This window comes from Temnothorax longispinosus, chromosome 1 (assembly GCF_030848805.1).
Source record: "Temnothorax longispinosus isolate EJ_2023e chromosome 1, Tlon_JGU_v1, whole genome shotgun sequence".
Taxonomy (NCBI): domain Eukaryota; kingdom Metazoa; phylum Arthropoda; class Insecta; order Hymenoptera; family Formicidae; genus Temnothorax; species Temnothorax longispinosus.
Window position 1 is genome coordinate 11422059 of NC_092358.1, and position 23288 is coordinate 11445346.

The 23288-nt window shown below is 42.1% G+C and overlaps 1 protein-coding gene across 1 annotated transcript in view; it reads right to left on the minus strand.

Moving 5' to 3' along the window:
* The window catches only part of Twin (CCR4-NOT transcription complex subunit 6-like twin), a 52436-nt gene that overhangs the window by 12327 nt on the left and 16821 nt on the right, over positions 1–23288 (minus strand). Inside the window, exons 2-4 of the mRNA XM_071769516.1 lie at positions 22179–22247; positions 12574–12886; positions 7677–7828 (exon numbers count right to left, since the gene is read on the minus strand). Coding sequence (XP_071625617.1) covers positions 7677–7828; positions 12574–12872 — 451 coding nt within the window. The 5' untranslated portion in view covers positions 12873–12886; positions 22179–22247. The remainder of the gene's footprint in view (positions 1–7676; positions 7829–12573; positions 12887–22178; positions 22248–23288) is intronic.

Sequence of the window (23288 nt, forward strand, 5' to 3'; positions counted from 1 at the left end):
ACAAACCAGAGAGGAGTACATTGGTTAATTTTTTTCAAATCCTCTGAGGACCGGCCCCTTTTTTGGACGACCTTTTTAGTTTTAGTGCTAGAACATTTTTGTTCTTGTCAGTGGGTTGAACTACGAAAAAGACAGCGCCACTCCAGCGCCTAATATTAGGCTTCCGGTCCCGGAGAGGTTAAAAAGAATGACGATGTTTTAGAGCTTTTCAATACAGATTCACGGCACGTAAACTCCGCTTTTTTGAAAACGTGGATTTTTTTAAGTTCCTCAAACGCGACAGAGTCAAAGCAGTCTGAAAAGCTTCGCGATTTCACGAGCCCTGTGTACGATTGCTCTTTCGCTCTCGAACGGACTGATATCTCAGGGTATATAGCAATTCAACCTTTACTGTATATTAACTCACTCGTGACTTAAGTAATTCCCGGCACGTGGTAGGAAGTAAAGTTGCTCGCGATGAAGGAGATGCTAACGGTACGATCCTGAGATGGTCATTCGAAATTAACGCCTGAGTGCCTCTATTACGGAAATCAGCGTGTTAACCCGTGTTACTGACCTTCTCAATCGATTAATCTTTCCGTGAGATGATTTCTCACCTTTGTCGATGATATATATACATATATATATATATATATATATATATTCCTTTCTTTTTCAATATATATGTAAAATTTATTTCGATTAGCATAATTATCTGACGGTACGATTAAAATACTGTGTTGTTAAATTTTAGATCCAAGAATATTTATTGTTAAAAGAAAATTAACGCCTAGTAACAAATAGTAACAAAAGCAAGGAATAAATCTTCTTTCTTTAAATTTAAAATAAAGCACAAGGATATAATCAGAAGACAAATTATAGAAGAAACTTGATTTGTTTATTGCGTCGAATTAGATCATAAAGATACTTTATTTAATTGAGATACTTTACTTAAACTCCTCGATAACTTTTAATTTAATCGCGATATGCCTTATGAAACTTTTTAACATAATTTTTAAATTTTTCGAGCAATCGACTTTAATGCAAAAATCGCGACCGTCCCTGATGATTAAACAGCTTTCCAAGTTCTTCTTCATTGCCTTCGAGTTTGTGGCGATTCTCTTTTGGCTCTCTCTGGGATTATCAGACGCAAAAATCGTTATTTAATACCCCCGTGTGAAATCCAAAGGGGGGAGGGGGGGCGTACTCTGTCCTCTCGAACACAATATCGTAAATTCACCGTTTAATTGCGCCCGCGAGGATCCGCTTTTACTATCGGGGCCTTACAGATTAACCCTACTCTAACCAGTTGTTTCGCTTTGCGTTCTCAATTCCTCCGCACTGTGTTCTTTCAACGTCCCTCAAGCATCAGTAGCATCACCTTGTCCTGCGAGTGAAGACAAACACACGATGATTCGCTCGGGGAAAATTAGTATTTAAATAGTTAAAACTATTGCATTTTATTGCTTATCGTTATTTATCGCTTGTACAAAGTAATATTGAACTATTGATGAACTATTATTATTTATCATATGCCAAACGAATGGTATACATTTCTGAATCATGAGCAATAAAATATTCCTGTTACTCACTCGAGGTTCATCGCGAGAACATTACTATTCGGTTTCATGTTGCGTAACGCGGCGAGATTAGAGAGAGTCGGTAATGCGGCCCGGCCTGCTCGCCATCGGCAATACGGATATTCTGGAGTGTAAATTAAGCCAGATTAGAATAGAAGGTTAAGGTGTGCCTTTGATAGCGGTTGTACGACAATCGAACTCGCGAACCCACAGTCGCCAGGTCTCGAGCCGGGAGCCGTCTCGTAAATTACTGAAGGAATCAATATCGACTCTCCTCCTCTGCTACCGAATACCCCTCTGGAGAGAAGAAGCTTTTACAGGAGGGACCATGCAATTCCGCGAACTGGCTTTTACGAAGAATCACAATCCGAGGCTGATTTCGCTTCGAAACTCTTAAGTGTTTTTTACTGTTTAACTACAGTAAAAAAAATTACATCGATCTTCGATTGATATTTTTAACAATAATACAAAAATAGAAGTTTATTTTAATCTCTGATAAAATACGTAAAAAAAAACACGTAGAAATAATATCAGGACAAAGAAAACATATAATATTAATTAGATGAAAATTTTTCACTTATCTCATGTCTTCTTTTTCAGAAAAAGAAAATATGTGGGAAGAATCATGATGTGAAATTCGAAGAAATGGTGGTGTAACATTGCAGGATATCTAAAATAAAATTAAATATCAGTGCGTGTCATTAAAATGAACAGATTCGTCTTTATAATTGACTTGTGCCACGCCACGTTATTTTACGCATGTCTCTCTCTCTCTCTCTCTCTCTCTCTCTCTCTCTCTCTCTCTCTCTCTCTCATCTCTCGCTTTGCATTAATATTCATGCGAGGAATGATGCGTCCGGTATTAAAGCGCGCTCGTGAATGATTACGAGCGTCATTTCGCGGGGAGTTCGTTTCGTCTTTGCGAACATTGCTCGGTACTTCGGGAGTCACCTATCCAATTAGACTGTTCTGATGTATTTAATGAGACAACCGATGCCGATACGTCAATCTTCCGACGAATCCACAGGACGTTTCAAAACACAGTAGCGAAGACGTGATCCTTCATATCGACGAAACACAAGATGAAAGTTTCACTATTGATTGAAGTAGAAATTAATTGGAGAAATGTTCTTGGATCTCTTTTTAAAAGAATGGATCTTGAATGTTATCATGAGAATTTTAATGCAAAACAAAATGATAAGATTTTATGCAGGCAACAATTCTCATATTTTATTGATTTAAATCCCACTTCATCGTTATTCAGTAATAATGAATAATATTAAATAAATATTGAATAACTGAAATAAATTAAGTAGCGATTATATATATATATATTATTACTATTATTTACTAATTGCTTATTATTAGTGTTAATGATATATATATATATATATATATATATATATATATATATATATATATATCCGTACTGAAAAAAAATTTATTATTTGCAAGAAAATAGATTTCTTTGAGTTTAGTTTTCTTAATTCAAAAGAAATATTAGGTAGATTCGAGAAAATATTTTAAACTTAGAAAAATGTTTTCTGAAATCTACTCAATACTTGTTTGAATTAGGGAAACTAGATTCAAAGAAATCTATTTCTTGCAAATAATAATTTTCTTTCAGTGCGTATATCGTTAAAACAGTCTGTAGAAGGCACTAGAAGGGCACGTTATTTTAAGTAAAAAATGAGTGAAAAAATACCAAACCCACGCGCACTTAGTTATGCATGCATATGTGCATAGTTATGCACTTTTCAATGTGTGGCGGCTCAATATATCTGTGAAAAATCGGGCGGAGTGACATACGCGAAGGAACACACGTTCCCGAGATTATTCATTCGAGATAGGATTGGTCGTCTCGGCAGCCTCTTTGCAGTATGCGCGTATTATAAAGCTCGCGAGAGAGCCTGCTCGAGATTTCGCTCAGCCTCGGGCGGGAGGATGGCGTACGCGCTGTTCCTCTTCTCGCGGGACGCGTCGCCAGGCGCGATTAATTAAGCGACAAGCTGTCCCGCGTGTAACGGACGACGTGTGGGGTGGGGTTCCCGTGGTTATTCGCTCGCTCGCGAATTCAATTACCCGGCGATTTATCTGCCGATAGCTACGACTGGCTACGAGGTCGTGGAAATGGCGAATCATCGTAACATTATACACGACGCGCTCGGACGTCCCACGTTTCAAGCGAACGTGCGTCTCTTTTAGAAAAAGATACAAACCCAATTTGCCTTTTTATCAATTTTGAGTTACAAGTGGCTCGCGAATGTGTGTATATTTATATTGGTGTAATGTGGAAAGAAATTTTGAGTCGATCGGTTTTCTGAGCTCCCACCTATCGAACAATGTTTTAATTGTTCAATATTATTCAGATATTACGGAAATCTTTCAGTAACGAAATTTCTTTTAAATCTACCCGAATTCTCTAATACGATGATGTGTCGTTTTATTTTAACTCCGGATTGAATAACGTTAATCGCGCTTTTAGAGCTACTACTCTCTAATTTTGCAGGCGTAATCGGCAGTTGATTATTCCACGAATAATTGAACTCCCTTCCTTCTCTCCTTCTTTTTTCTCTCTCTCTCGTTCTTTTACCGTCGAGAAATTCGATACTTCGTATCGCTTCGTCGTATCTAAATGCATTCCGTTCACCGAACGGTTGCTATATCCTCGGTACGGAAGAATAATCCCGTGGGATCTCCGAACGAGTTCGCCGGCATTTTAAGTCGGGGAAAACTTTCATCCGGTTAACCGCGCGTAAAGCCCGCGCTTTGCTTTTCTATCCGCGAGACGCGGAAAAAAGGATGCACACGTAAACTTTTGGAAAACATTCCTGCAGCTGTGATTTCAAAGTAAACAATGCAGTAAGAACCGTAATGGTAATAACTTAAGGACTTGTCCAGTTTAAATTTCGACATTACTCGCATCTGGATACACGATTACATCACGAGACGTATAAAATTCAGGGAGATACGACGGCACATCGCGAGGCGCGCGACGTCTTTATGGTCGTTACGTTATCGCTTTGGAGAACCGAGGATGCTATCAGAGACTTCGAGAAGACGTTCTCTCGCGCGCGCGCGCGCGGTGAATGATTAACGTTCTCCGACGTCGCCTTTAAATTTCTGCGCGCGGAAAAGAATCCGGCGAATAAACGATACCCTCATATCTCCGAACGACGGCGCATCGTTCATCGTGCGCCGGCAGCTGATATCGGACTATTAGTACCGCCAATGGTACCACTATTAGTCCGAGCGATGGAGGCTCGCGTATCCCGGAGATGTGTTTCCTCCTCCGGAACGGGCGATCCTTTTTCACCGAGGCCGAGAGAGAGGCTATCAGCTCGGTCCCACATAAGGCGATCGGGATGTGTCTCGAGGTTTGCTCGTATTCGAGCGTGAGGGATCATTAATCGCGCCCTACTGGCATGGTTACATGGATTTTAGCTCTACGATATCGAGATCTAATCTCGATATCCTTCCTCGGCGCGAGCGCATCTATCTCTCGGCGAGGAAATAACGTCGGCTAACGAGTATCCTCTATCGCGCACTATAAGTACGCTGCTTGGATTGTTTTCCAATTACATATCACGCGTTTTGTTGAAACTATCTGAAAATATCGTCGATATAAAACCGATATAAAACCATTTCCCACGCGGCTAATACAATTGCAACGTCTGGAAGTGGAGAGGATATAGGCAAGGCGGCGTAAAGAGTTGGCTAAATATCAGAATTACCGAAACACATTGACAATGAGCTCATTGTGAGATTCATCGAGAAAATGATGAATGTACTCGGTTATATTTGATTTAGGATGTTTGCTCATTTGAACGTCGGCAGCTCAGTTTGGCTTACATTTTCTGGTTACGATTACTCAATTGGCCAAGTCTTAAGCATGCGCGTATGGGGGGAATTGAGCGACGGGATCAAAGCGAGAAATGCGGCGTGAATGCAACGCGAATACTCCGCGAAATTCGGAGAAGTTCAGAACTTCTGCGAGCCATGCCGGGTTCTCGGATGATAGGATTAATCTCATTTGCGCGGAAATTCTCCGGAATAAAGATCGGAGATTCCACATTTTTCAAGTACCCAAAGAACGCCGGCGATGGCTATAAGTGAGCTCTTTCGCTCATTCTTTACGAAAAAACATTTATTCGTAATCGCGCTACCTTTTTTTAAATTTCATTCAAAAATTTAAAATTACCAATGCTCGTCACAACGAGTAAGAATGTTTAGTTAGACGTTTACAAGAACGACTAATTGCGATAACGAACGTTTGTCAAGTTTAAAAAATTTCGAATTTCGTAGATATTTACAAAAAAACTTCCTTTAAACCAGTCAAGAGTTATATACTGTGAAATTCGTTATACAAGAGTTATAAAATATATGTCAAATTATATACCCAATTGGAGTCATTTTTAACCATTTCTATAGGTCGCCACCACTCCTACGCAATGTATCGTTAATTTAACTAAAACAATGTTATTTTAATTAAACCAATCGGGTTAAAATAATAAATTTCGACATACATGGTATAAGTTAAAAATAACAAAACGTTATTTAACTCGAGGCATTGATTTAAATTTCATCCTTCGATATTAAATACAGTGTTAAACACTGTACCGAGATATCTACGCTATAATTGTGCGCGCGTATATAAGTTAGAAATACTACGAGACGATTTGATAATCTGGCATCCACTACCTCGTAGTAATAACTTGCAATATACAAGGAGCTAACCAGGTGTTAACCGCGGCGCAGGAAGCGCGCAAGAGGCCGCGAGAGGAGTCGCCGGTCTCGCAGACGCGATCGATTACCTTCCCTGCGCCGGAGAGCGAGAAGAGTCCGTCGCTTTTTCCCAGCCGGTCGTTGCGCCCGGTATGGATTAATGTAACGTAGGTAATGGCTCATTAACGAGAGCACGTTCCGACGCGTCCGAGTGAGCCGTAAGAGCCGCTCTCGACCTTTGGGCCGCTATATAAATCTCGGGCCTGGTTTGCTCGCGCATTCCGCGATACGTCGCTTATACAGGGTGTCCGAGCTTTGCCATCGCGCTCCCTCCAATCAGTTCACAGGGGATCTATTCTTGGAAAGATCTGATCGAGTGACGGGACCTTTATAGACTTGAACTTGAAATAACTACGCGACCCGTTGTCAAATTTAAATGTTTGCTAAAATATATTGCCTTGCGGTAAAGAATAAATTTTGACAAAATAAGTATACGGCTTTGAAATTTAGCAATATCCAGATTTTCGATCCATTAGAGTTAAAATACTGTTATCGATGATTTGATACTCGTAATGAGGAAAAATCAACGGTCGCTTTTACGTCAGTCGGCAAAAGCGTGGCGAAATTATTATTGGCTCACCCTGTGCACGTGTACTGGATCGGGGTATCGTACTCGATTTACTCGCTTCAATCATCGTACGCGTGCACTTCCTCGGTCAGCGAGCCGCGGGAAAAACGCGGACTTCTGTGTATTGCACGTCCGGTAGTAGTCCGGCGGCTTCATCAGTTACCGGGAGACCGGCGCGTTAATTACTTTCGTGTTTCAGGGTGTGCAAACACGCGGCTGGGATACGCGCTATCCACCGTGGGCGTGTGCGAAACGAGCAGACGCTACAGTTAACATCAAAACTACACACTCCGCCTTCCTTTTTATTTCCGCGGACGGTTCGCGTTATCTTTAACCCTCTCTTGCGCGGCGTTTCGAGATTATTTCTAGATACTGCTGAAATATCTAAATGGATTTGTATTCATGCTCAGTGCCATGTAGGTTCGTGATAACACGATCAAAGATTTACATTTGAAAAGCTACGCGAATACTCGTTACATCGAATCGAGTTTTCTCGTCTAAAAGCGAGTTTGATTTGATCAGTTTTTTTTTTTTTTGAAACATGAAACTTGTTTTATATTCTCTACTTTCCTCACTAAAAACAGCTTCAAACAGCCAAAATTATAAAATTGAAAAATATCGAGCAAATACATTTGAATCGCACCGAGTGCGATATTCGGCTCGCTGTATCACATACTCCTAACTTATTTATGTACTGCGAAATACGATATAAAGAAGAAATGTTTATCTCATTCAAATGAAATTCAGAAATATACTGCACTCACCGTTATCCCAAGCAGCTTCCTTAGTCCTAAGTAATGCAGCCAGTCCGATGTTGTCTTTGGGCATAACACGATTCAACATGTTGTCCGAACCCTCCGCGTTCGCCATCGCCAATTGATTGAATTCCACTAAATGCTCCTTTATCAAAGAAAATCTGCAAAAGAAAACGAAAGAAAGAATAGACGTAAAAAAGAGATACAAAATTGGGCCACGTATATTTCGTGAAAAAAATTAAATATGTTTGAACTGAAAATGAAATGTATTCAAATAGATCCGTAGATATAAGTAGAGAAGTATTAGCGAATTATCAAGCAGGAGAGATAATTCAGGATTAAAGGTTCGATTTATCTCTCCTGTCGTCGCATCGAAGACAGCAGTGCGATTGCCGTCGCAGGGTCGAGTCACCGGGAAAGCAACATTCCTGCAATGGTTCTTCTTCAATCAGTTGTTTAAGTCCCTGGTTTAAATGGTCGACGGGACTCAATTTCGTCCCGTGAGAATGCGGAGAAACTTGACATTTGCGCGAGCGATATTACTTGGATACGACAGGACGCGATGTCGTCGTTTTCGGCGCGGGACGATTTTTGTCGCACAACCGGAGGGCTTCGTGAGCGAGGCGTATCACGTACGCGATGTAGAATATCCGGGCTTTCTTTTCTCTCTCCCCTGCCCTACTCCCAGCACGGCCGATATGTAAGGCACGTATGCTTGAGAAATATATTCTTCTCCGAAGACCCATTATACGAACCGTCATTCCCCTCCGCTCGCGGCCAGCCTCTCCCCCGCTCGTAAACAAGATTGAATCAACGTCATTCGCAGTGTCGCTCAAGGGAGAAGAAAGAGGATTTGGTAAGGACTGGCCAAAAATAAGAAAGAGGGTTGACGGGCGGAAATCCTGAATGCGTAATTGATTTTTCCTTCGCTGTCTGAAACAGCTTTCTCATTCGTTCTCGGCTCGTTATTAAAATTGAAAAGACGTCACTTTAATGCTAAGATTGCGAAAGCTTAAGAAAAGGTCTGATATAGTTAAAAAATTTAGAGTTTATATAATATAATATAATAATAATTATAATATAGTTTATGTACGTAGTTTATATGAACTTCTTACATTCCAAAGTGAAACTAGAGCGCCAGAAAAATGTGTATCGTTTAACGGTTTGCTGCAGAACTTTGTTGCCAGCGTTGTTACCGCGCGAATGTTAAGCTCCCTCCTCTCTCCCTTCCTCCGATTTTTTCCTTTTCTTTATTTTTTCAAACGGCACTCGACATCGCACTGTATAACCCGCGACGAGGCAATAAAGCCGGGAATGATCGAGGAGCGAGCGCCGAAGGCGGAAATTGAACGCGAGTTGAACTTTACGCTCATCGCGTGAACGCTGATTTGGTTCGGTCGATTTGGTCGCGTTGCGCAGCCGGATTGAAATCAACGGCCGCGTCTTTGCGAGCCGTAAAAGCGACCGTAAGCTCCTCCTTTTTTTTGTCTTTTTCACCTTCGACCGATCCAGCGAGAAGCGGAGCAGAGAAGGAGATAAAGCGTTCATGTGAGCTATGCGCGGCAGTCTCGCGTCGCAGTAGTACGAATCGTTTTTGGTCAAACCGACGCGGCGATCGCTATTCAATCGCGAATTTCGACGTGCGATGATTCCTTGCGGCTTCATATATGGCCAAACCATATGGAATATCTTTAAATAACGTGTCTTATGTTTATTTCTACCAATATAGATTAACTTTAATCTCAGTTTAACTTACTTTTTATCCTTTTCTAATTTTAAGAATTAGAAAAAGATAAAAAGTAAATTAAACCGAGATTAAAGTTAATTCACATTGGTAGAAATCGGACATTAATAAAATAAAATATTTGTAGGAAAAGATATTTTTATTGAAAACACGATTCGTAAAATAATTTGATTAAACTTTGAAAATTTTGTGCCCGTATATTTTCAAGTTACGAGCCTCTCCCCCTAAAACCAACCGATATTTAATACTGCAAACGATGCGGTGGTTAAAACGGTTTGCATCCTGCAGAGCGTTTAACGGGCGAGATGGAGAGAGGGTCATGTTTGCCGCTATCGACCTTAATATTGTCATACAGACATTTACTTCGTCTATTTACGACAGGGCGGGTTATAAAGGGAACCGTTACGCGCGACATATGCATACGGGCGCATTAATCGCATCTCGATGGCCTCGGGGCCCGACATTGCGAACGCGATATCGCGGAGAGACCTGCCATTATGTCGCGTGATACTCTGAAAATAAGCATTAGTCGAAATATAGATATCTCGGGCAGAGGAGCGGCCGGGCGCGATGATTAATGCGTCATAGACAATGTGCACGTGCAGCTGGGACGCTCCGCTCCGTTCGATAGCCGTCGTAAAAGCAATTTGTGCGTATCAGTGCAGTAACATATCGTGGCGATATCGAAATCAGGTTCATTGAAATCGGAACTATATCGCGTTTATACGCGACGTGCGAAAGAAAATAAGCACGAAATTGTCAGATTCTCCTCGCTTTTTCTCGAAAAGAAATTGTCTCCGAGTAATAGCTGAGAAAGTTATGATTGCGAGGATGTCCGGCAGTTTTGGGATTATTCTTATGGAGGTATTCTGATTTGAAGGGTCGTAATAAAAAAGGTATTTTTCAGGAATTTTTTGTAGAGAAACGAAAAACAACGAATAATGTTAAACTTTACAAGTTTTTTAGCCTTATTTTAGGAATATATTTTTATTTTTTAAGTAACAAAAACACTTCTTTTTTATGTTCTGGTCATTAGGAACTCGCAAAAAAACTCATACACGGTTAAATTCGTGATGTCAAATTATACTCAATTTGAGTCATTTTTAATCATTCTTATAGGTCGCCACTGCTCCTACTCGATATGTCGTTAATTTATTTAAAACAATGTTAATTTAACTAAACCAATGGAGTTAAAATATTACTGTTCTATGCTAAAATAATAAATTTCAACACATATGGTAGTGGAAAATAACAAAATGTTATTTAACTCAAGGTATTGGTTTAAATTTCATCCTTTAATAGGTAACTGTATACAAACAGTGTAAATGATTCTAGCTCTTCTGGATATATAAAACGTAAAAAATTTTCTTATTCAGGAGAAGTGTGGCTATCGTCTGAACTAGAATAAACATTATACGTTTATTAGTTTTCTTTCTTACCTTTCAAACCAGAATATCCCGTTAAGATCTAAAATCTCAATGTGTCATTTTTTTATATATCAATTCCGAGCTAATTGAATCTTCCTTTTATTCACACTTCTTTAAGATCATTCATTTATCTCATTTTCTCACTATTATTATTATTGTTATTGTTATTATTATTTCTCGCTTGGAAACTGATTTTGAAGACTTGCATGGTTCCGATTCTCTTGAGCGCGAATATTATTTTCGCTATAGAGGGATCCATCGATTTCTAGTTAATTTGTTGATCGAATACGAGAAAATGCTCGCTTCGCGAAAACGACGCGCTCGCTTTTCTATTAAACACAGACGGCGATTTACGACGTGACGTTACTATCTGACGCGATATTGGATTACCATGACGTTATTACACGCCAGACACGCGCGCGACGCTTTGTTAAATTACGAGCGGATGCATCTTTCATTCCCGTTCGGAATTAAATGTCGCGCTTTGGGAGATTTCCGTTGTTTTCAGTATCGAAGCGGTGATAACCGGCTTTATAATTGATCCCGCAAAGGCGGTAAACGATAATCTTTAACGCAATAATTCGAATATCGAACCTCGTGAAAATGCGGAATCTCGTGAAACATCGCGGTAACATCGAATAATTAAACAATTGTTTTACCACCGATTGTTCTTTATGTCAAAGCAACGAAGCGTTTGCATACCAAACATTTCATATTCAAATTGTCGCTTGTCATTTATGTTTCTTTAAAATTAAAAACAGCTAATAAATACAGGATGGAATTGGACACGTATTGATAAAGAGTATATTTAAAAAAAATAAACATACCGGGATAATAAATTGTTTAAAAAATCAATTGTCTATTAACATTTTACTGCTTTTGCTGTAATATATTTACGCGTTAGAATGTTATCGATTTGATCTTTTGAGAAGCTTCACGGCGCATTTATTCGCGAAGCATTCGATCGAGCATGATCGATAACTGTATTACGTCGGACAGTGTTTTCTGCTACGCTGTCCTGCGTTTATTAATTAAATTACCACGCCTCTTAATAAATCGAAGAATCGCCGGAGCGTCTAGACTATCGATAATCATTCTTCTTTTTCTCCGGCGAGCCAATTAGAACGCTCGGTGTGATAAGAAAATATGCAAAGAGAAATGACAAATTAACGCGACGTCCTTTCACGTTATGAGACTGTAAGTAACATAAAAATTCTCGCGTCTGACGATTATATAAACTTTTAATTCTCCGCAAATTACATCGCTTTATAACAATTATCTGTCGATGCTATTCACATTCGTTTATTAATATATCATAATATTAATTTTCTTTCAGTCCGTTATAAAAATAGTTGTAGAAAATTACGAGATGTTAGGAAAAGTTTATTAAAAATATCTGAAAAAAATATCGTTGAAGAATGGAAAAAAAAAAACAAAGTGTAAAAATAAATATTTCTACCTTCAAGCTTATGTGTACTGTGGCAGACTCTGCGACATGTTTATTCTTGCTATGTTGAACTTTCTGTGTCACATTGATGCGGGGAAAAGCTAACGCGATAAATCGTAAACTTTCCATTTAATATATAAATTACCAAACCGTTTCGCAAGTGACGCTTATGACTAAAGTTGCGTTGGTCGCGATCCATATTTACGGCTCTCCGTCATTTTCGTCTCTCACGTCTCAGCCGCATTATCGCCGCGATGCGAATCGGGAGATACAGGGGAATGCACTTACTTGGCGGTTCTGTAAAAAATCGCGCAGCCGTCGACGTACTTGCGGTCGTTCTCCGCCATCGTTTTCGCGCGAGACTTGGGTGAGAATATGCCGTCGTAGCCGTCGTGCTTGAGCTCCGGCAGGAAGAAGTTGTAGAATTGGTCCGTCTCGACCTCCTGCAGGCTGATGATGTCCGCGGCGTAGTGCCGTATCTCGTCGAGGATCCCCTTCTTCCGGTATTCCCAGTCCAGCGCCCAGCTCGGGCAGTAGCCGTACATCTGCCGCGTCGCGTATTTGTCGCACAGCACGTTGTAGCACATCACGGTGAATATACCTGCGACAGTTCAACGAAACATACCCACATATACCACGTGTACTTTTTCCATACGTACAAACGTATACATATAACGATCAAAAATCCAAGGAGATCAATCGCTGACATATTTTTACCGTTTGTCGGATGAAAGGCTAAATCTGTCTCACGCGTCTCTCCTCCCGCGCATTTCTCTCCCTTTTCCCAGATCGCGGAAATGTTATTCCGAGTCATCTCGAGCGACGTAACGTCCGCAGATCACGACGCGAATAATACCGGGAGGGCTTTGATTTACTCCGCGCGTCGGTGTCGGCGCGCACGTTTCTTTCGCGCGCGATCCCGATTCCGCGGCTTCATGCCTCAGTTCGTAAGCCGTCCCATTTTCCTCGAGAGCTCTCTCCCGTCTTCCGATTTCTCTCCCCGCCCCCGTTCTCCACGTGCCATAAACGCGATACGTGTTGCACGCTTAGATTCGCACGCGCGCGCGCAGATTCTCACGGCTCGGGATAAGAGGATCAACATAAAGCGAGTTGTCTTGCCAACGTCGCCCGGCTGTCTGCATAAATCCCCGACGTCTCTCTTCTCACCCGCGCGCTTCACTTACAAGTCCTGGCGCCACTCCGCGAGTTATTCGGCGCGCGTATCAAATCGTGATTAGAGCGAACGCAACGTCGTTGCATCGAGACGCGCCTTCCCTCGTCAAACGGCGCGTTTACGGGCTCGAGAGACGATCGGCCGTTCCGTTTCTACTGCCTCTCGTCCCATTTCAGACGCGTTCGTCGGGTTCGTCCACTTCGAAGATCCTCGCGCACTATACAAACTATACTATTGATCCGACTTGTTAACAGGTCAATCTTTCGACTCACGGCACTAATTGCCGAATCTCTTAACTTAATATCAGGGTATCGGCGACGGGAATGCGATCTCGAGGCGCTTCGAAGAACACATCTCCCGTTGATACTCTGGAACTAATTTAAACGCAGCCCGGGCGATAGATGGCCGAGCTAAACCAGTAAATCAGCGGTTCTATTACCGCGAATGCGATCGCTGCCGTGCAGAGTGGAAGAGGGAGACAGAGAAAGAGAGCGGAGAAGGGGAGGGAGAGAGAGAGAGAGAGCGCGAGGGTAAATAATTGAGCCGTGGTATCCGCCGCAATCCAATAACGCGTACGCGAACTCCACTACGAGAGTACCTAGCTCGCGATATCGCAGCTGCCGCCGGCGAGGGGAGAAACGATTAAGGTAGTATCGGCATCTCGGATTCGCCCCAAACCGCCGTTACCAAAACGCCGTTAATCATTCAGCCGAACGCGAATTCGCTCTTCGCAGCCGGAAACAGCCGATCCTTCGCTCTTCATTGCGAATAGCCGGAATAGCGTAACGCGACGTGACGTAATTTTTTCTTACGTTCGAATGTTCGAAATGCCTAATGAGATATCTATTACTTTCAGTTTTTATTGGCTACCAAAGCGAGATGCAAAACGTAAAGATAATGTAAAATGTGAGACAACATTGATTGCGTATTAGACACAGGGCGTTCCGCAGCGCGGAGCGCGAGCGCTTTTAATCTTTAATTATCTGTTCCCCGACGGACGCGGCGATAAAGCCGGCCGATAGGCCGACTTTCTTTCTTTTTTTTAATTTAGCTTCCTCCCGATAAATACGATCGTTAACGATTCGCCGATTTGTTTCCCTCGAGCCTCGTTCGTTCGTTCGTTCGTTCGTTCGCGAGGGGATTGTTAACCATCTCGACAAGTCCTTCCGCCAACTAAGTCGGCGATCATCTTAAGAGGGCATTATTCTGGCTCGATCTTGCGTGAGATATGCGACGTTAATGGGCGTCCCGCCGTTATTCCCCCTTCGTCCTCTTTAGATGAAGACAAGGATGTATACATCGGATTCAAGGGGTGGTTTTATCGTTCGCGATGACTGTGTGATAAGAAAGATGAAAGCAAACTTCTATTATGAATCTTTTTCGTTTGATATTTTGTCGGAGCTCTTACGAATGTCTCTGTAATACTATAAAAATTTCTTAATACACTCTTCACTCTCTATCTCCCTTTTAATAAAATATTATTGTTCTTATACTTTTCAAATATTTCAAATATAAAATTATATGGAAGTGCATCGATGTATGTAAAAAATGGTCAAATAAGGGATAAAAAATATATATTTATTTTTTTCTTTTTTTCTTTTATTTCCTCCGCTTCATCTTTCTTTTACTCTTCTCTTTAGTTTTAAAAGATATCTTCTAAATCTTCGGTTTTAACATTTCACGCGATGATTGATGGAACGAATGTCTTTTTGCAGACGTTTTTCTCCCGACGAATACTGCTTCGGAGAGGATTAGGCTAATCCGGGGTTTACCGTTTACCAGTCCAAACTGATAATAACCAAAGTTACCGAATAGTTATAGTACACATCGCTACGATCTACGATCATGTCCCCGAGGTAGCGAAACCTGATCGCTTCCTCGAAGTACGGCGCATTTATTGGTAACGAACTAAGTCAAACAAGCTCAAGTTTCGCCGACCAATATTAATTATAAATATATACATATATATTCCACATCCGGCATCGCATCTGAACAGATATAGTACCGCAGTATCACTTGCCGGGACAAATGCTGTTAGTTATATTGTGTCGAGAAAGTAATGCAGTAAATTTTGATAATATTTATTTAGTTCACGGAAAAAATTAGCTACCGTAGCAAATCTAGTCGTAAAATATGGACAACTAACATTTTTAGCAATAGTAGCAAAACCTTTTGCTACTTACGTTACGTTTCAACAAAGATAACTTTTTAATCGTGCAATTCTGCATATATAAGAATTTTAATCGTCTAATTAATTCTCCGAAAAGTCTAGATAAATATCACAAGCACTTATCGCTTGGTCGAGACGGGAAAAATTATTCCACCAAAATTTCCATAAATTCCACTTCCAAATACGATACCCTTTGATAAAGGGTTGCAATTTTCGTTATCAACTCCGGACGATAATAAGGTGAATATTTAGTGGTAGCGAAACTTGGCGTAAAAGTATTTTGCGAGTACGTGCGGGCAAATTTGTCGGCAAGGTATTCCGCAAGACGTAAGCTAAAGTTCGATGGGCACGGTGTGTTCGGGGCATATAGTCGGCTGCCGACAGTCAACCTGTTAATCACTTTAATCTGCGAAGTGTTTTAGCAGCTTGGAGGAATATATGCTTGAAGGAACACTTCCCGAACTTCGATCGAGTGGCAGGTATAGGCAGACGATTCGCCGTAAATGCTACACACGTTGCGGTTTCGCGTTAAAATAAAAGGCTAATTGCGTCGCGGCAAAAGGAGCGTTTAGATCTGGGAAAGTCATCCGTGAATTATAATTTTAACTTTCACGAAGAGAACTTAAATATTAGCTGCCACGTTATATAATTTCATGCCACACAATACTATAATAATTTAAAAAAGTAACTAATAAATTACTATCCAGATGAACGAACAAAATATTTTTTGAATACGATCCAGAAGTACATTAGAATCTAAAGGAGAATTGGAAATAAGTAAACTGTATCTGTAATACAGTATCTAATATAAAGGAAATGCGATTTTGCTTTATGTCAGGCCACAAGTATTACGTTGCAAAAGGCGACGGCAGTCAATGGCAGCGGTGCGAGCGGTAGTCCATTCACGGGCTAGGCATCCTCTCCGAGGTCAATGATGCCGCGCGCCGAGCCGCGACCTGCCTCAAGAGTTGCCAAACCAGTCCACGAGAGAAGATCCGAACAGGTTACCTAATTTACACATGCCAGAGGGAGACCGCCGCTCGGCTCTCGCGTGCCGCGTAAAGCTGCTCTCGCACCGGATGTCCCGCTCGACAAACGACTAAAGTACGGCTTGAGGATTAATAAATTAGCAGGTTCGACATCGGCGTCGTATTTTCCAGGCGACCGGTAGTAACGTTTGTTAAAGAAGGCGTCTGAAAAGTCGAATCGAGTCGACGGGCGCCGGCGGGCGAGTGCTTCGGGAAAGCTCCATTGCCACTCGCGAAATATTTTATAAAACGCGACGCGTCTCGTGCTGCGAGAGAGCTGAGCCGAAATTTCCGAGCGTGGGGATCAACTTTGCGAAGATCCCAGCGACGATAAATAACCGACTTTGCGGCGCAACAAACCCGTGCAGCTGCACACGGCCCCGAAATAGTTGGCTCGTAAATCGGTATTACCGCGAATCTCCAGTCCGCAGCAGCGGTGGGATATTTACAACGTAAAAATCTGCCCGCGAGTAATTGGCCCGACTGGAAAGTCGAAATTCAAGAGCCTGACCTAGTTTTGCGCGCAGCCTCCTCGTCGTAGTAACCGGAGTTATTCACAGATCGAAACGTCGCGCCGCGCCGCGCCGCGCCGTGCTCGACCGACTTTGCGAATATATGTATAAACGCGGCGTGCCTCGCGGAAATGCAGCGAAATAAATCGGCAGAAAGGGAGTTCGCCTCTGAACGCTACATTCGAGGAAAGTAAAGTAGCATACATTTCTATGCAACATCGCGATATACGTACGTATCTTTTTTTATAATACTCGTATATATACGCTTTATACGTTGCAGTGTACATTACGATTATTGGAAACGTTTTTACGATCTGATAAAAATTTCGTGGTAGATAAATTTTAATCCATTTCTCGCTGGGATGTAGATTCGATAACGATAACAGAATCTACTAATTAATAAAATTGATCAATAATTGGAAATATTCTTTTACGAAAACTTGACTTTCATACTTTCGTGCTGGGTTCTATTTTAAGCGTCGGGAGTTTAATGATCGGAGGAAAGCGCGATACCGCGTTACCCATCTACGCATCTTGAAGCCTTGTCCCAGAATCTAAATGAATCCTATACGATTGAGCGCCATTATTTCATTACTTATCGTTGTAAGATCGGGATAATCGCGGTAATTAAATAACAGGCAACGACGATGATCCTCCGGCGAGGCGAACGCGATAGTAATGGTCGGGCCCTTCGCGCAATATTAACTAACAGTAACAAACGCAGGCACCGCTCGCTCGCTCGCCCGTGTAACGCCGGCATCGACGCCGGCGATGACGGTAATAATCACGACAAAAGTGGCAACGGCGATGATTACCACGCGCTACGGCAATAACGATTTCTAATAAGAATATAATCGCGCGCGCGCAAGCAGTTACAGGCGTCGGAATGATAATGGCGCGTAATTGCTCCATGTCCCGTAGAACCCGACCCGGCCATGTACGGGGCCACCGTAATGAGTATGATTGTGAGGGTCGTCGCCGAGGTGCAAGAAGTAATTTGCACGGGTCTGTCCGGCTGCCGGCATCGCGCGCCAGCTTTGCACCCCGGCTCGTCCTTCCGGACAACACAATTGGCGAGATAACGAATCGGCGAAATCACAGTGATAGTCACATTCGAATTATCGATCCCATTTTTTTTAAATAGATTTAGAAATAAGAAAAGAATTTAAATAAAAATATATGGAGGCTCTCTTGAATAAATCAAATAAGAATAATGAAAGAGGCAATAAGAGCCAGGCGTAGTAATTAGTGCGCAATATAATATATTATTAAACAGACAAATTAAATGAAATTAATGGACCTTTTTTTGGATCATCCTCGATCAGCGCAATATTAATAGATTGTAACACGTATTACATCGGTCGCAGTCAAACAATAAAACCGGTATACGGATAATCATTAGCTGATGTGTGTAGTCTCTCACAACGTAGAAGAAAATAATTCTCATGTTTATCAATGTTTGCGATCGAGTAAATATATTCTCTATGTAAAACAAGGTGAGATATGACTCGAGCTCGCTGTCCGCAAATTAAAATTCACATCGGCTATGGAATGGGGAACGGGGTATCGCCGGTGTTCCGTTCGGTGGAGCTTGGCACTTGTGTGAATCCCCATCACCGGAGCGACGGGGATTCCGCGCGTTCCGGAACGCGTACACGAGGATAATTCTCATCGAGGCGTCCCGTGGTATAACGGTGGCGATGACGGCAGCACGGCGAGACCTACCACCCCGAGCGTGTACAGCGGAATCGCGCAACGTGCGCGCGGCTCGGCCCGCTCGGCTCGGCTCGTTCGGTCGCCGCGATAATTGCGGCGTTCTCGGTGAAATTGGTTTTAAGCGTTCGCACACGCGTAATTCCTAAATTGCCGTGTTCGTAAGGCGGCAGCTCCCAACCGGCGCGCATTGAGCGATTACGCAGCCACCGGCGCGGCGGCGGGCGGCGTTGCAGCGCGCGGTTTTTCCCTTTCTTTCTCTTTCTCCTAACATAATACCCTCGTAGTATGCAATGCTCGATCATGACCGTTTACTAATAATATATGTCTGCGTTCCAATTCAACGGTATATCTTTACAGTGTACCGGATTTCTCGAGGAACGAGAGTAAAGTATAATTAGCAGTAACCGTCGATAGATTTGACATTAAATTTTCTTTGTCGGAAATTCAACGATGGTCTAATTATGGAGTTATTTGACATTGAAGAAGTAGTGAATCTATTTTACGCCGTCTTTTATATAATTTATAATTGTAATTTGTATTTGATTATTTATTAATTAAAATTTATATTATTTTATTTATTTTGCATATAGATTACTTATAATATTCATTATAAATATAATAATTGCATGCTTTCTTATATTCATTATAATAATATATAACTGTTACTTGTAACATTTGCATTACATATACAAACTCGCTATAGTTAAAGAATGAACTGCTCGCTATAGTTAAAGAATGAACTGCTTGATCCCTTCTATTAAATATCTATTAAATAAATCTCTCACTAATTGAACTTTAATCTAAATACAGTTTAGAATGGAATTTTCGATTCTACGAGAAGATCGTCTTTAAATATATCGGAAAATGCGTTTCCGCTGTTGATTGCCGTAATTTACGACACACCTTGTACGTGAGGTTCACTCGCGGGAATTACGACGAGAGCGTTTCAGATGACCTGGTATGAGAAGGCATCTGTAATTTTTATCCAGAATTTAATGACCCGCTTCGTTTTTTTTTCCTTTGAAATAAAACGTAATATGTTCAAGTAAAGTCAGCGAAACGTCAAATCATTCGCCATTTCCCGCTTTAGTGCCTCTCTAAATTATTGATAAATCACTACTTACTGCACGTATACGTGATCGAGACCGGCAATCTAACCGGCCAGAAGCAAATACTATACCCGCGCGGGAAATAGCTGTGCACATATCGTAAACATTTATGTCATCAATTTTAATTTTTTTGCAAGCTAAAAACAATTTTCCGCATCTGTATGTAACATAAAAGATCGTGAGTCTAATATTAAGTTCAAAATCAGGTTTAAAGTCACGTTTCTGTATCGCCGCAATTATAGGAAAACAGCGGCTCTATATGAATCACAAAACGTAGATCGAACCGGAGATACTTTCCTGAGATATTTCGCTTCCTCTATAAAAAAAAGAAAGAAAAATTCAAAGAAACATATTTATAAAACGTAAGCGCCAATCGCGAGTTTGCCGAAGAGCCGCACAATACGCATCTGCATATGCGTGCAAACGGTATAACTAATCAGTGACCGTCGTAAGTATAATGGGCCTCCTCGTAAATAATGAATAGCGTAAACCGTAGCGAAATGATTTATCGCGTCCAGCGCGAGCCGACAATGGCTTCCTTTTGGACGGCGGCAGACCGGCCAACCCGCCATCCAGCCAACCCAGCCAGCCCAGCCGGCCGTTTGTATACCTCTCTCCGCGCGCTTTCTCTCCCTCTTTCACCCTCTTCCTGCTACCTCGACCGCCGTCGCTGCCGCCGCCGCCGTCGTGCCGTGCCCGTGTCGTGCAATAAATCTGTCCAGATGGTGCGGTATACAGCCGTCGGCGGCGACGGGATGCGGCGCGACGCGCGGCACCGCGCGCGCGCCCCGGGGGCCCTGCGAAACTCGTCGGCGTTGACCGATGGTCAGGATGCCACATCGTCCGGACGCGGGGTACGTTAAGGCGAATTTACGCGAGGCGAGCTCTGGGGTTCCTGGGCGATATCGCGCCGCGCGCGAGCGAGCGTCCCTTGCTTCGAAAAACTGAGATAAGAGAGGATGGACGCGTGTGCAGGTGCACGTGGAATTTCTCCGCTTCTTCTGAACTTAATCATTACTAGTACGTCTTTCTGACCTCTTCCTTTTTAATTGGAGATGAAAAATAATTTAGACAGACGGTAGAGCTTAGAATAATATTAGTGATCTTAGGATCGAGTTTTGTCTCTTTTATTACCGATTTTAGAAGATTACATTGAAAAATAAAACGAAAACTACACTTTTAAGAGATTTGATAATTAAAAATTCTACCTTTAATATATCTATAAAGATTCTTCAAAGATTTTGATATCGCAATAGGTATTTTAGGAGATAGAAGAGACCAGGGAAATACTACAGCAATATGACATAATTATTAAGATTAATTAAGAAAGTGCAAAGCACGAGCTTTCCAAGTCATGGTCATCAACGAAAGACTCCTGATATTTCACTTCTGTTGAAACGGATGTTTCATTTCGAACGCGGACGCGGAAATAATTTTCGTTAATTCGACGAGACGAGCGTAGTTACGGCCTCGTACACAGGCATATAAACGCGACTCGGCGTCGAGCTTTAAGTAACGACCCAAAGTAACGGGGAAGTTCAATATCACGGCGCGAGGGAAGGCAGGCGCCGCGTGGCCTTTAGTGCGTGAATTTATTACACCGTCGGACGTAAATTGTAATTTGTTTTACGTCGCGCATTCGCCGCGCGCCCTGTCATATTTTGACTCGCCACGTGCGATTGTCACAGCGGCACATTATTCACTATCAGCCGTATGTTTTCCCATACGTTATCTTCAGACTCGCCCGTTAGTCCTTCCCGATGCGACGTGCGTGCGCGCGCGTTGTAAACATTTATGTATTGATTCAGCGCGCGGCTCGCGCATCCTAACAAATGTACGATGGGGCGAAACGACGTTGACGAGTCCGTTAATGAAAACCTTACCGCGTGTTATATTGATCGCGAAGGAAATCAGCGCGATTCCGAATCTGCGATTGATGTTTCTGTAGATTAGAAGAGGACTGTTCTTCGCAACGCGGTGTAATTATAAACAAATTAATTCATCGTGTGAAAAGTCAGCGTAGGAAAAATAAGCGAAATTTTATTCTATACCCGACAAATGAGTTCGTCAGTAGAGATAAAGAATATTTAATTTATATATATTTACTTGTTTTATTCGCGACGGAAAGATGAGAAAGTTTTTTGAGTCTGATGATATAAGCGGCTTGAACGGATGAGTACTTACATGTTGGTCTTGTCCTATTGGGCCTCGTCAATGGAATCCATGGTCTTTGGGGCGGAGCGTTTGCCGTAACTAGAAAACAAAAACGAAATACATCATTTAGTAGCCGCGCAAAATTAGCTAAATAAATTAAAAATTACTGGAGTAAACCAAGTTCATCTAAATTTATTTCGCCCTAATTGTTTAATTTATCATGAACGTTTGCATTGGTCATTCTCTACATTTTGTCTCAACAGTGTTCCTCCGAAGATACAACCTCAAAATTTACGATTCCTCTTTAGGTTTTCTTTAGGCGAAGCAACATTTTACCATCCTGAGAGTAACCTAATTAGATGGCGAAGCAAAGATTATGGTTATTATAATCGTTAAATTGACGGGGTAAGGGGGGAAGTTGCGCGCGCTCGTTAAAGTTCATTACATCCCGGTTCATTACGTCTAATGGCGCTCATTTACGGGAAGCGCGCGGTCCGATAATTAAATCGTTCAACCGAATGTCACTTGCACGGGCCCCCTCCCCCACTGCCTGTGCTATTAACAGGGTACGGGGCCAAGAACGACGCGCGGCGCACGTGAAACGCGAAGGAAAGAAAACGCGCCGTGCCGCATCGCCTGCACGTGACAGCGGGTTTATACCGTGTGTCCTCGTGGCCTCGTCTGCCCACTTATCCTCGGGAGGACTAATGGAAGTTGTTCTCGGGAGAAGCACCAAATTTATCAAACGTTGTACGCTCCCACGGGAAAAACACCCGTCACCGTCAAAAAATGGTCGGACATGATTATCATTATACCGATGTAATATTTTAATATTGAACGCCGAGGTTTTTTTCAGAGGGGAACGAATTGCCTCGATCGAGGATTGTCTTGACGTCGTTCCCCTTGATTAGTTTTTAACGACAAACCGCACGTTTGCGCGATACGCACCGCAAACGAGGAAGGGATACGTGATCCTGCGGTCGCCCGGCCATGCGGTTGAGATTCCTGTTTTAGCCTTCACCGGTTAGCTAAGTATCGAAAGTCGTGCAAGAAACGCTCTACAAAGCTTCCGCGAGCGGAACCTCGCGTTACTTTCGTCGTTGATAATTGTTGGTGTCTTCGAACGTATTTTTGGAAGTG